The sequence below is a fragment of the Calypte anna genome, chromosome 1 (genome assembly GCF_003957555.1).
Source record: "Calypte anna isolate BGI_N300 chromosome 1, bCalAnn1_v1.p, whole genome shotgun sequence".
In the NCBI taxonomy this organism is placed as follows: domain Eukaryota; kingdom Metazoa; phylum Chordata; class Aves; order Apodiformes; family Trochilidae; genus Calypte; species Calypte anna.
In genome coordinates this window covers 4,378,313-4,393,203 of record NC_044244.1, presented here as the reverse complement: position 1 = coordinate 4,393,203, position 14,891 = coordinate 4,378,313, and the positions used below count along the sequence as shown (strand labels likewise).

At 47.5% G+C, this 14,891-nt stretch overlaps 1 protein-coding gene across 1 annotated transcript in view; it reads right to left on the bottom strand.

The window, feature by feature from the left end:
- TAF3 (TATA-box binding protein associated factor 3) overlaps positions 1-10,586 on the bottom strand; it is a 121,641-nt gene extending 111,055 nt beyond the window's left edge. Inside the window, exon 1 of the mRNA XM_008493046.2 lies at positions 10,301-10,586. Within this exon, the coding sequence (XP_008491268.1) occupies positions 10,301-10,466 (166 nt within the window). The 5' untranslated portion in view covers positions 10,467-10,586. The remainder of the gene's footprint in view (positions 1-10,300) is intronic.
- Between the last annotated feature and the right edge of the window lie 4,305 nt (positions 10,587-14,891).

Here is a 14,891-nt window from a genome sequence, read left to right as displayed (position 1 = left end):
AAGGTACATTTAGATTTGATCCATCCAACAGGATGAGGTTCAACAAGGCCAAGTGCCGGGTCCTGCACTTTGGCCACAACAACCCCATGCAGCGCTACAGGCTGGGGACAGAGTGGTTGGAGAGCAGCCAGACAGAGAGGGACCTTGGAGTTTGGATTGCCAGGAAGCTGAATATGAGCCAGCAGTGTGCCCAGGTAGCCAAGAAGGCCAATGGCATCCTGACCTGGATCAGGAACAGCATGGCCAGCAGGTTCAGGGAAGGGATTCTGCCCCTGTACCCAGCGCTGGTGAGGCCACAGCTTGAGTCCTGTGTCCAGTTCTGGGCCCCTCAGTTCAGGAAGGAGATGAAGGTGCTGGAGCAGGTCCAAAGGAGGCAACTGGGCTGGTGAAGGGACTGGAGCACAGATCCTATGAGGGGAGACTGAGGGAGCTGGGGGTGTTCAGGCTGGAGAAGAGGAGGCTCAGGGGACACCTCATCACTCTCTACAACTCCCTGAAAGGAGGTTGGAGCCAGGGGGGGGTTGGTCTCTTTTCCCAGGCAACTCTCAGCAAGACAAGAGGGCAGGGTCTCAAGTTGTGCCAGGGGAGGTTTAGGTTGGACATTAGAAGAGGGTGATCAGACATTGGACTGGGCTGCCCAGGGAAGTAGTGGATTCTCCGTGTCTGGAGATCTTTCAAAAGAGACTGGATGTGGCACTGAGTGCCATAGTCTAGTAACTGCAGCGGGAGTGGATCAAGAGTTGGACTTGATGATCTCTGAGGTCCCTTCCAACCCAGCCAATTCTATGATTCTATGATATTGGGAAGAGTTTCTTTACCAGAACAGGGGTCAGGCATTGGAACAGCCTGCCCAGGGAGGTGGTTGAGTCACCATCCCTGGAGGTATGGCTCTTGTGGCCACAATTGTAGGGGGGAGGGTTGATATTTTTTGATCCTTGTTGCACGTGTGCATGGTTGGAGTTGGTGATCTCAGAGGTCCTTTCCAACCACAACAGTTCTGTGATTCTGTTTCAAGTACCTTGCTCAGTGTGCATCTCCTGACACCACACCAGCACCATTACATTCTCAGGGTGAAAGTTTAGCCCAGTTTATCACTGCAACAGGAAAAGGTCTTTTCTGCACGTCATCTTTTCAATCTCCATAAAAGTACACCAGTGGGATTAGCAAGTACTAAATGCTAAAAAGGACTTCTTCCTACAAGTGCTTATTAAGAACACGTGCCAGAGAAGCAGCTACTAAGTGTAATTGAAATTACACTTAGCATGGAAATACTTAAACAACCATATTAAAAAAATAATTAGGTGTGATGGAAAGCAGGTTCAAAAGGTGACCAAACTCCTCAAGATTCAGTTTTCCCGTATCTTTGATATCTTTCACTAAACAGACAATGCCAAGTCAGTTGATCAAAAGCTAAAAAAAAATAAATTTAAAACCTGCAACTGTCAAAGGATAACAAGGCTGATCAGTTATCCTCTTCTTTTCAAGACAGAGTGTCTTTGGTGTTAAAAGTACACAAAAAGAGTTTTAGGTCTGTATTCCTATCTGTATTTAAATCAAAATACTTATCAATTGGAAATATATGCAGCACAAAAATGTATTAAATGTAATGCCAGGTGATTCATCAAATAAAGGCTTGTGCCTTTACACTTTTATTTGAAAAGTTTAGCATTCCTCTTCTCTCTCTGGTTTAATAAAAATTCACTAAAATAGCAGAAGTCTGACACATGAAAGAGAATGCTGACAAACAAGTAACACAGTCTCTCCTGGTCTTTCATTTAGGCTTAGGCATTTTTCTGCAAGTAAATGATGCCAAAAAAAAAAAAAAGTTTAATTTGGGCATACTGAATTTGTCACAATATTCTTCAGATATCTGTGCAATCCTCAGTTTAAAAATTCAAATGCTAAAGCCTCCCAGTGAAATAATTAATCCAATGTCACACAGCACATCAGTGCCAGATCACAAAAAGCTTTGGAGCCTCTGGTTTCCAGCCTCTTGCTGTTACCTATACCATGACACTTCAAATAATTTCTCCTGTCCAGGACTGGGAAGAGATGGAAGGAAGTGGGAATAGTTGACCCAGCAAGTTACAACTTTCCTCTTTATCCTGAAAACAGTGATCTAAGAAAATAAGTTTTCTCACAAAAGATACAAAGCTTTTAAGCTGTGTTATCTCCCTGAATGGGAACTGTGCTCTGAAATGGATACAGCTGCAGCAAGCAAAACTAAATTAAGCTTAAAATTAAGCTTATTAGATCTCAGAACAGCCCACCAGAAACCTATGGGAACTGCCCTGCAGTTCTGATATTCTCAGCTTCCCTGTTCCTGAGAATGAATGCTGGGTGAGGAGGATTCTGCTCAGAGAAATGGATCCCCCGAGAAGTACAGCAAAAAAACTACAGGGAAAGGGAATCCACTCAGAGCTGAGTATTTGGGTGAAAAGCTCTCAAGCTGGTGCTCAGCACCACCTGCAGATAAACCTGGCTGTCCACAAGGGGAAACATCAAACAGAATGAGGGTAGTGCACTAATGTCCCTTCCAGCAATAAAAGCTCACTTTGTTTGTAGGGAAAATGAATTATTAGAAGCTACTAAAGCCCAGTTAGCTTTGCAAAATTCACAAGAATTCCTTCAGCCCTACAACTAATAAGGTGACCAGTGCTCATGTCTTTCAAAGAAGCCACAAGGGGTGGGAGGTGTTTAGGGGAAAACTATCTTACTCTCCTAAAACTCAGGCCCAGGAACAGCTGATTTATTTATGTCAAACTCACTACCACCATCTCTACTTCCTGGCCCAAAGTTCATATGAATCGGTGAAAATTTAACAAGAAAGTCAGCACAGAACACAAAAGTATTTAGCTTTATGCTGGGATTTTTAAAAAGGAAATAACAGCAGCTCTGTAATGAATACAGAGAAAAATTAATGAGTCACTACCATGCAACATGTGCAGTCCATTATAAATAGCTCAGCTTTCACCCTCATGTCTGCTATAAAAGAGATTTTTTTTTTTAATCAGTAAATTATAATGTATAGCTCCTCAGTAATTTTACCACAGGCTCTACCACAGATTCTTTGTGCTCCAGCACATCACACAACATTGCCAAGCATTAAATACCTGTGCTTCTACACTGAATAGTTTCTCCAGGATAACTCTTTCAAGCAGACAGCACATTGCTTCCATTCAGCATTCACAGGAACAGTCAGAAGCATACACAGTAGATTATTAAGATATATGCTTTACTTGAGTGCACTTAAGTGGGGAAAAAGGATCTGATTAATATAGTTTCAAGGCAGGTAAAAGCATCTTCTTGCCATTGCTGCTCAGTCTGTTCTTTTCCCCAACAGCCTCATAAATGTCAAGCAAAAAAACCCCAAGTTTATCCTTTTTACTGGTAGCTAGCAAGAGGTTAATTAGCTTAAAAATATCAACAATTAAGGTTTTCAGTACATAAAGTGGTACACATCTTGTTACAAATGTTATGGGCCTTGGATGTAACCCATTTGTTACACTAGTCATTCAACATCAGTGCAGCTCATTTAAATTGATTATCAAAATTTAATACTTAAAAAAAGTTATTATTATATACTGCTAAGAATGAACTAACTAAACCCAAACCAAACAAAAATCCAAACAAGCCCCAAACCAAACAAAAAACAAACCACAAAGAACCAAAACTAAAATATGTACAAGATAAATTTGACATTTAATTAAAAAGAAATAAAAATTTAGTTCATGTCAGGTCAGTTCTCTCCACTGTGGCAGTTCCCAATGAAAACATTCTCCAAAGCAGAGATTTGCTGTAAGGAAGTTAAGTTTCCTTTACAGGAGACTGTGCAGTGACATTAGAGCAGGTTTTAATCCAGCTCTGTCTTCACAAAACATCTTTCACAATCTGTCATTTTTCCTTCCAGTCACAATGTTTGCTCACCAGATCTGAAACTGCCTTTTTAATGTAAATGCAGTTGCATTATTAACATAATAGTTAATATTTTATTTATATTTAGTAGTTATATATAAACAGTTTTATGCAGTCCTGTGAGGAGCAGGGCATGGGGCTTGACCTTATGGGTCCCTCTCAAGATGAGATATTCTACGTTTACATAAAAATAATCTTAATAAAAGTAGTCATACAGTATGAAACTAAAAGGCACCTTTTAAACTTTATTTCCTCACAGTAAGCAAATTTCAGCAGAAATAAACAAATAAAAACCCATCACAGCATATCCAAGCATAAACTCAACACTGAAAATTCCAGAAAAGAGTACTGAGAAACCCACCTCCAGATCCAATACACCTCCAATTTCATTACCTGGTTTATGACACTGGTAGTTTTAGCAGCATAATCTGAATTTGTCTTGCTGATAAAAACTGGAGTAAAATTAGTTCCATTATGCTGCACTGCTTTGCATTTCTGCTGAAACTGCCTGGGTGCCTTTGGTGATTAAAGCTAAGGAGCTTCTACCTGGTTGTTTTTTAAATCAATATAATAGAAAGAAAATAAAAGAAAACAGGTTTGGGGGGACATAAAGCACAAGTCTCTCTCTTGTCCCTCCAATCATTAATATCACACACACAAACACACTGGAACCTCACCTCCCTTAACTGGATGTGCCAAGCTAAGAGGTAAAACATGACAGATCCTGCATGGCTATAGCCAACCACCCTCCAGCCATGCTGCATTACCTAAATTCATAGCAAAGGAAACAGATACCAGCCTGTCTTCAGTGAACAGATCCCCAGTAGAAGGAAAAAAACCAAAGACATGCAAGAAAATTGAGAGCTGTTAACCCAAAGCACCTGCTATGCTGCCTCCTCTATCAAACTGCATGAAATGTGAGGGCACAATGAAGCAGCACAGAGCAGAGAACTTCTCTCTTTTCACCCCTGCTTAAAACAACCAACAACAAAAATAATGTAGAACCTTGATCTCAGAAACCACATGTCAGTCTGTTTTGTAGCTCAATACCTTAATTACATACCCCAACATTGTTTTTTTCACATATTTTGTTTAAATATTAGGATAAAAACCTGTGAAGAAGGAAGCATACTGAATAGGCTTCCTCTTACAAGCTTTCCACAAATTTGAACAGCATAACGTGGTGTACTTTACCAGGAAAACCCTTCTTTTCTCCCCTGTAAATTCACTCTCTCCACCACCCCCAACACAATATTCAGAAGCATTTCATGGCATCAAACACATCTCAAGCTTGCTTTGCAAATCCTTTTGCCTTCTCTTTGCAGCCACAGAAGCTCCCATCAGCTACAGCTGCTGCAAATGCAAAGAAACAACAGCAGAAAAGTAATGAAAATCTTGAATGTAGCTCTCCTAATGGGATGTAACAGCTGGAACAAAGATCTAACACAGCTGGGAAAGCCATCATTTTCTTTTGCAACTGAGAAAATCTGTGAACAGCAGTGACAGAGCAATCCCCACACTGTCTCAGTTACGTCAGAGTAAATCCATTCAGTTTCAAATACAAAGATTATGTCCCTCCAGCTGACAACCCTGCTCACTCAAACCCCACTGGTTTGACTCTGAGATAACACACTGACAATAAAGATGCTACAATTGGAATTTAATTAATTCTACTTAGGCAAAACCATGGCAAAATTCAACTCATTCATCCAGAACTGGGTTTGTACAGTAACTTATTTTAGGAGCAAAGGGAAACAATTCTGAAAAAAGCAGGGAGATGTCAGCTGAGCATTAAGATGTCATTTTACAAACCTCTTAAAGAAGGAAATGCAGGAATCATTTTCAGAGAGGTAATAAAAAAATCACAACTGTATCACTGGCATGAAAACAGCAAATTCTCCTTCTTCACAAGAAGGAAGAAAAAAAAAAAAAAAAAAAAGAAAAAGAAGACTTTAATGCTTCCTTCTCCATTCATAGAGGGGAAAATTCCTTTCCCCACTTTCATTAAGCACACCCAAAGCAAGAGAGCAGTACCTTAGTTCTACACACTTCCAATTCCTCAAGCACAGAAAGGAACAAAGTTGTATTTTCACTGGTTTTGTGTCTTTTCCTTCCAGTGTTACAAACATTGAAGTACCTGTAGCAGAGGCAGCTGAGCTCAGAGGATAATGCTGCTCAACAACTCATCTTGTGCACAAGCAGTGATGCATCTCCCCAAAAGAGATTAACCAAAAAAGACAGATTGTATTAACCAAAAAAGACAGCTCTGACCCAGCCTTGGTTGGCTCCTTTCTCACCCATTTCTCCCAGTCTCTCTAGGTTGTTCCCTTTAATCTTTTTACAGATCACTTCTGTGTGGATTGAGATACAGACTTTGGAGGTGCATCAGCTGCACTGGTGCCACTGGTTGAAATTCCACAGTCCCATTTCCAGACTACCATCCACAGCTTCACACCCCGGTAGTTCTCCAGCTTGCAGAAAGTTTGTACAAGGAAACCTACTCAATTTAGAATTCAAAAAGCTTATAGCAATATTACCAAGTTCCTCCAAAGCTCAGTTACACTGGCAGCATCAGGCTCAATCTCAAGTATTCCTGAAGTCACACAGGTAAATTCAGATCAACACTTTGCTTTATTGGGAATCACTGCAGCAGTGAGCCAGGACAACACAGCAGTGGCAGCACATCCATCCCTCCCAGCAAGAGGGCTGCCTGCCCCTTTCCCTCTTCCCTCCTCCCAAATTCACAACACTACAGCTCCAGCAGCTCCAACAAACCCATCTTCCCCTTCTGTACACAGGCACGCAGGTACCCTGCATGCTGTACTCAGAAAGATCTGCTTCAGGGAAGGGCAATGACCTTGCAGCAGCACCTTCAGACCATGGCTGCACTTCCTGACCCAGGGATTTTTGCTCCATGTGCTCTCTACATTCACACTTCAAGAGGACATCTCCAGCTTTCACAGTTCCTCTGATATTGAGGCTGCATCCACTACCAGCGGGCAGTAACATGCCTCTGATATTCCTCTCATCCAAGGCTGTGACACCCTCAGTAGCACAGCTCCCACAGCTCAGACAGAAATGCTGGTAAACTTTTCCATTTATGCATTTCAGGGCTGCCATGACCTCTCCCATAACCTCCCACAGACCCCAGTACATTCTCTGAACTGGTGGTGGCTGTCATAGCCCCTAATCCACCACCAGCAAGTCACCTTCTCCTCACCCAGCACTTCAGGCAAGCAATCCCATTATCCACCCCAGCACAACCCCTGCTTCCTTTAAACACCTTCCCCTCTGCCAGACCCAATTGAAGCAGCTCTGACCTCTGCCCCAGGGCTTTCCAGGATTTCCTCCTCCACAAGAACACACAGACATGTGCAGCAGTGACAAGCCACAACCCTACAGCTCCCCATAATGCCAAAGGAAAGCAATGCTCTACCCTGCTGGGCACAGAAGACAAACCCAGCCCTGTTTCTCCATGACCACGAAGCCTATACCCACTCTTACAGGACACCCTTGCTCCCCCTGGTCTCTCCATCAAATCCAAACCATCTTTATCTCCTCCCAATACTTACAGACTGCCAGCAGCAGCCCCATCTCTGCACACACATCACTCCTGTCCTCTCCCATGTTACACCCTCCCTGTCCCACACACAGGGCAGCAAAGGCCTCTTCTGCACACAGAGACTCTCCAACCACACTGACATCTTGAGCCTTGCTCCCTGTTCCCTGCAATGCTCCCTGCAATGTTCAGACCCAGCAGCAACCCTCACAGCATCCCCCTCCCCACATACTGCAACCTCCCTGACCCAACAGGACATCAGGACCCCCTTCTTAGCATTCCCACACCCAGCAGACCCCCACCACCCTCTCATCCCCTCAGTCAGCATTACTGACCCAGCAAGCAACTGGACATCTTGCCCCTTCCACACTCTGCAGGTACCAGATCATCTGCCCCACTCAGTACCTCCACTGAAGGCTCTGTAGGGCCACAAAACTCTGAGAGACTCAACTTCATCCTCTGCCAGACCCAGCAGTCATATTTTTTGCCCTTTCCCCATCCAGTCCACACCCACTCCAAAGTCCTGTGTGACCCAGCCAGCAGTCCTTGCACCAGCCACCAGACCTCTCTTCTTTATCATAGAATCATAGAATTGGCTGGGTTGGAAGGGACCTCAGAGATCAAGTCCAACCCTTGATCCACTCCCACTGCAGTTCCCAGCCCATGGCACTCAGTGCCACATCCAGTCTCTTTTGAAATATCTCCAGGGATGGAGAATCCACTACTTCCCTGGGCAGCCCAGTGCAATGTCTGATCACCCTCTCCATAAAGAAATTCTTTCTAATATCCAACCTAAACCTCCCCTGGCACAACTTGAGACCGTGCTCTCTTGTCTTGCTGAGAGTTGCCTGGGAAAAGAGCCCAACCCCCCCCTGGCTCCAACCTCCTTTCAGGGAGTTGTAGAGAGTGATGAGGTGTCCCCTGAGCCTCCTCTTCTCCAGGCTGAACAGCCCCAGTATTTTCTCCTAGTTGGTGTGAACTCATCCATTCCCTATTCCAACCCCCCAATCCAGTGAGGCCATGGGTATCCTGCCCCTCACCATCACTCCCATCTCCTTCTGCCCATGACACCTCAATGGCAGCACTGGCTTAGTCCAGTCCTCAAGACATCCAGCCAAACTTCTTGCACCTCATGCCACATGTCCCTCATGCTCTCCATACACACACTCCACACTTCCCACATACAGCCCTGTCACTCTCCCACATCTTGTGCACTACAGCTCCATCTCCCCCCCAAAAAACACCCAAGTGCATCCCTGCCCTCCCACACTGCAGCCCCACATCACCTATAAACACAGTAACATCCTTCCCCCTGTACACAAACATTCCCCAGCCTCAAGTGTGTGGCCCCCATTCTGCCCTGGCAGGTGTCAATCCCTGCCCACAGTCCTCTTCCCACCTCCACACACACTCATCCCTGACCCCAAGCACTGCACCCCATGTAATCCCTATACATGTACATCCCTGACCCCACACAGCATAGCACGTGGACTTTCCACCCAGCTCCCTTAGCACTAAAGCCCCACACCTGCCCTTGCACATCTCCAGCCCCACAAACTGCTGCCCCCTTACATAGATTTACCCAACCCAGAGCACTCCAGGCCCAGCAATAGCATTTCCAGCCACATCTCCCCCCATGCAGGTGACTCCACTTCCCCCAGGCACAGCTCGTGGACCCCATGCACTGCAGCTCCTTCTCTTCACTCCTTACACACCCCCATACACCCTACCCCCTCAATTCCCTGCCCCACACACCCAGCCCAAACTTTGCACCCTACAGCTTCAGCACTTCTTGTGCAAAGACCCTAAATATGCATCCCCACCTGCAGTGAGATTCCTCAGTATGTCCCCCAGAGCACAGACCCTGACCCAAAGGTAAACCAGGACAACACAACAGGAACATCACTCCCTCTCATGCACACCCCCTACCCAGCAGGACAGCTGCCTGCCCCTTCTCCCCTCCCAGGTCCAGAATGCTACAGCCTCAGCAACAGGGACACCAGTGCCACTCCCCCTCCTGCACACACACCCCCTGCTACCCTGCAGCCAGAGAAAATGGGGTGGCAGCTCCATCTCCCCTCACCTCAGACCCTCTGCCTCAGAGCTCCATTTCTGCCAAGCCCACAGCCCCACCTTCTCAGCCCTGCCCACACCCTAGACCCCAGACCCCATCTCTTTCTTGCAGCTGGGTCCCCTTTGCACCAGAACTGCCCCACAGTCTCCCTCCTCATCCTCCTGCTCCCCTGCACTGCTCCACACCCCAGCTTCCCTTCACTTTCCCCCAGCTGGAGTACTCCACAACCCACCCTCCCCACAGCCCCCACCACTGCCCCACAGCCTCCCCCCCATCATGTCCTCACCCCCCTGACTCACATCACTTTCCCCTGCTCTCTCTCAGCACAACTGCCTCACAAGCCACCTCTCCAACCACCACAACACTGCCCCACAGCCACTCAGGCACCTCATATCTGCTGCTCCCAGGGCTGCCCAAAGCCCCCTTCCCCATCACTCCTGCACAGCCCCACAGCCCCCATCTCCATCACCCTGCCTTGCCAAGCAAACCCCAGCCCCCAGCACTGCCCTGCGGCCTCCCACCCCACAGCTGCCCTCTCTGTCACCCCACACTGTCACTCCACAGCCTCCCTTCACAGAATGGCCGAGGCTGAGGGACCTCACTTGCCCCAAACCCGGGCTCAACCACGGCCACCCACAGCCGGCATCCCAGGACCGCATCCCGACGCCAAAACCTCCGTCCCACGCCGCAGCCCTTCTCCTTCTCCCCTCACCACCGCTCTCCCCACACATCCCGGCCCGGCCCGTACTCACAGAGCTCGCAGTACCGGTGGCAACCCCGACCCAGCCCTTGCAGGTACCGCTGCAGCACGTCGGTCAGGAGGTCGCAGGCCGAGACTTGCACCGAGTCCCAACCCAGCGCCTGGCAAATCTGCGCCACCGACACCCGCAACAGCCACCGCGAGTAGGTCTCGCACATTGCCGGCTCGGCCTCGGTTCGGTTCGCGGTGCCGCCCGGGGCCCACCGCCCGCCCTGGGCCGGGAGGGCCGAGGGAGGCTCACGCACTGCCCGCCGCCGCCGCCGCCATCTTGGCGCCGCGCCTCCCCGCCGCCCGCCCCAGCCCGCACCGTTCCAGCGCCGAGCGCATCGAGCGGCGCCGGGAGCCTCATCGAGCGCTCGGCTATCGGCAGGGCGGCGGGAAAAGCCGGGGGGAAGGAGGGGAAAAAAAACCCGAAATCGGGGTTTTCTATAAAGATGAGAGGAGATACTGGTGTGAGGCGCGCTTTGGGGGAACCTGGGCTGCGCTCTCGCAGGTCCAAAGCAGCCGAGCGGCAGCCGTACCCGTGAGGCGCTGCAGCAGAGTTCGGGCGCTTGGTTTAAACCGGCAGCGATGTCCCGCCGGCCCTGAAAACCGACAAATTCTTGGCCAAAAGAGTTTATCAGAAGTACTGATTGTTTAATTTTATTATTAATATTATTATTAATATTTTCTTTTTACTTTCCAGCTGGGGGGAGGAGGCAGATGTCAGCCTGGGGTCCCTCCCGCTGCAGGACCCGCGCTTCGCTGCCGAGACCTCGCCTGGGATTTTCTGAAGGAAACCTTTGGATTGTTTTCCCTGCCAGGGAAAATCCCCTGTCAGGTGGGGATTCCTGTTCTGTTCTGTTCTGGTTGGTTGGTTGGAGGTTGCAGTTTTCAGCTGTCAGGTCCCCCCGCATCACTCCACAGCTGAACGGCCCCACCACACGTGTTTGCTGGGTGTCACACGTGTGTTGTTGTGTGTCACACACCTGTTGCTGGGTGTCGTGTGTTGTGTGTGTTATGTGTGGTACTGGGTGTCATACACGTGTTACTGTGTGTCACATACGTGTTCTGGGTGTCACACGCATGTTGCAGGGTGTCACATGTGTTGCTGGGGGTCACACGTGTGTTGTATGTCACTCACGTGTTGCTGTGTGTCATGTGTGTTGCTTGGTGTCGTGTGTGTGTTGCTGGGTGTCACACACGTGTTGCTGGGTGTCACCTGCGTGTTGTGTGTGCCAGGTGTGTTACTAGATGTCACACGTGTATTGCTGGGTGTCACGTGTGTTGCTGGGTGTCACACGCGTGTTTCTGGGGGTCACATGTGTGTTGCTGTGTGTCACATGTGTGTTGCATGCCACATACTTGTTGCTGTGTCATGTGTGTTGCTTGGTGTCATGTGTGTGTTGCTGTGTCACATGTGTTGCTGGGTGTCACATGTGTTGTGTGTCATGTGTTGCTGGGTGTCACACACGTGTTGCTGGGTGTCACATGTTGCTCGTGTCACATGTGTTGCTGGGTGTCACACATGTGTTGTGTGTCATATGTTGCTGGGTGTCACACACATGTATGTCATGTGTGTTGCTGTGTGTGACACACGTGTTTCTGGGTGCCACGCATGTGTTTCTGGGGGTCACATGTGTGTTGCTGTGTGTCACATGTGCATTGCATGCCACACACTTGTTGCTGTGTCATGTGTGTTGCTTGGCGTCACATGTGTGTTGCTGTGTCACATGTGTTGCTGGGTGTCACGTGTTGTGTGTCATGTGTTGCTGGGTGTCACAAATGTGTTGCTCTGTGTCACATGTGTTGCGGGGTGTCACGTGTTGCTGGGTGTCACATGTTGCTCTGTGTCACATGTTGCTGGGTGTCACACACATTGTATGTCACACGTGTGTTGCTGTGTGTCACACGTGTGGCCAAGGAGGCAGCAGGTTGGTTCTGGAGCAACCTCCTGTGCTCAGATGGAAGTTGCAGGATTAGGTCTGTGCTGTGAGGAACTGGGATCTGAGGAATGGGAGAGGAACTTTAGGTGTAACAGAGAGCATCCTCTGACAGTGAAGAGACCTAAGGACACTGATTTAAGAAATTTGTAAAATTTAATGACAGAAGACCCTAGGGGATATTCCTCTTCTGTGAGGAAAAAAAAAAAAAAGGTTAATTTGTCACATTTCTCTTCTAATTTCAGTAATTCCTACAGAGCTAAAAGGACTTTTGTGAATCTCTTAATCTGCAGGGTTTTTGTGTGTGGTGGAACCACAAAAAAAAGATTTAACTTTTAAGAGCCAATATAAACTAAATTGAAGTTTGGGATGATCATTTGGAGAAGCAGAACCTTGCTAGGCCAGGTACATAAATAATTATAAGGCCAAGATTGCCTAGGCAGTAGGAACAACAGCTTTGGGAACAGGTGGGACAAAATTGGCAACAATGATCATAAAGTGTTCATGGACAAGGGAAAAAAAAGAGGATCCAGAAACAAAGCTAAATGTTGGGGAGTGGTGTGGGAGGTAGGATGAGGAGGAACAGAGCTGGTGGTGGTGGCTGTGTAGACACTAATTGTGTGTCACTACTCAGAGCATAAAGGACAGAGTTGTAAATAATAGGGGTCTCTCATTATAAGTTAATTAGTTCACAAATTAGCTCTTTGATTTATAAGGCCATTAGTAGTGTGTTGATTAGTTAATTAACAGCTTGGTCTCTTGTATCAGTCTCATCTCAGCTGGACCCATGACAAGGTCCAACAGCACACTGGTGAATGTTCTTTGTTCACTTCCTTCAGTCCATTGGGACACTTTGGGAACTTTGGAACTGGCATCATTCCCCATCTTAGAAACTTTTCTTTTTTTTTTTTTTTTCCAGTGCTCTAGAAAGCTGCAAATGCCCCTTTTTGGAAACTTCTTCAGTATTCTTAGGGGAATTAACAGTCAGTTTTGACACAGTTGTAGACAACATCCTTCTCTGTATATTGGAGAGAGGGATTTGATGGGTGGACTATTCAGTGCATGGAGTTGGTTGGATGGTCACAAGCAGAAGGTGGTGGCCAATGACTCAATGCCCAGATGGAGATCAGGGATAATCCATGTCCCTCAGAGGTCCATAACCAGAGTAGCACTGTTCAATACTTTCATCAATAACATGGGCAATGGGCATCAGCAAGTCTGCAGATGACACCAAGCTTTGTGGTGCACATCAGAGGGACCTGGACAAGGTCAAGAAGTGGGACCACATCGTCCTCCTGGGGTTCAACAAGGCTAAGTGCAAGGCCTTGCACCTGGACTGGGGGAATCCCCAGTACCAGTACAGGTTGAGAGATTGAGAACAGCCCTGAGGAGAAGGATTTGGGGGTACTGGTGGATGAAAAGCTGGACATGGGCTGGCAATGTGTGCTCACAGCCAACCATGTCCTGGGCTGCATCACCACAAGCAGCATGGCCAGCAGGTGAAGGGAGATGGTTCTGCCCATCTCCTCAGCTCAGGGGAGACCCCATCTGCAGGGCTGGGCCCAGCTCTGGGGTCCTCAGCACAGGAAAGACATGGAGCTGCTGGAGGGGGTCCAGAGGAGGCCACAATGATCATGAGAGGGCTGGAGCACCTCTGCTGTGAGAAAAGGCTGAGAGTTGAGGTTGTTCAGCCTGGGGAGACCTTACTGTGGCCTTTCAGTACTTAAAGAAGTCTTATAAAAATGGGGATGGACTTTCTATCAGGACCTGTAGTGACAGGACAAGGGATGATGGTTTTAAACTAAAAGAGGGGAGATTTAGACTAGAAATAAGGGAGAGATTTTTTTTACGCAGAGGGTGGAGAAACACTGGCACAGGTTACCCAGAGAGGTGGTAGATGTCCCCATCCCTGCAAACACTCCAGGTCAGGTTGGATGGGACTCTGAGCAGGCTGATTGGAGTTCACATCTGTGCTCACTGCAGGGACATTGGATTACATGACCTTCAACAGTCCCTTTCAACTCAAACCATTCTGTGATTCCATAAACAGGGGATTCCACACTGAACAATCCCAAGTCTCTCAGCCTGTCTCCACAGGAGAGGCCCTTCAGCCCTCTGATCATCTTTGTAGCCTCCTCTGGACTCACTCCCAAGAATTTTATGTCTTTCCTGTGTTAAGGGCTGCAGAACTGGTCACAGTACTTCAGGTGAGGCTTCCTACCTCCAAGGAAACATCAGCTCAGTGTCACCACTTGACTCTATGCACCAGCTGACAGGTTCAACTCAACCCAACAACAGCCTGAGCAAGCTGGTGGCTGCTTACACTTCTCCCTGTGTCATGCTCACAGTTTGCTTTGAAGCTCAAGGCCATTTCCATTCTCTCCAGATCTCTTCTAAAAAACATCTTCCCAATTCCATCACGTACATCACTGAGCCCTTCAAGGCTCTTGTTTTGTACAGAGACCAGGAATGGCAGCTTTCTACTGGTGGTATTTTGCACCACTACCCTTTCTTTCTTACATTTCTGCTTTGCCTTCATTTTTTTTCTTTCTTTCTTCTCACATTTCATGGCCAGTGAGGGCTGAGAACTGCAGCAGTACTGTATTTTATAGTATATAGATATGCTATAAAATATCTCACGCTTTTATGTTTATATACACA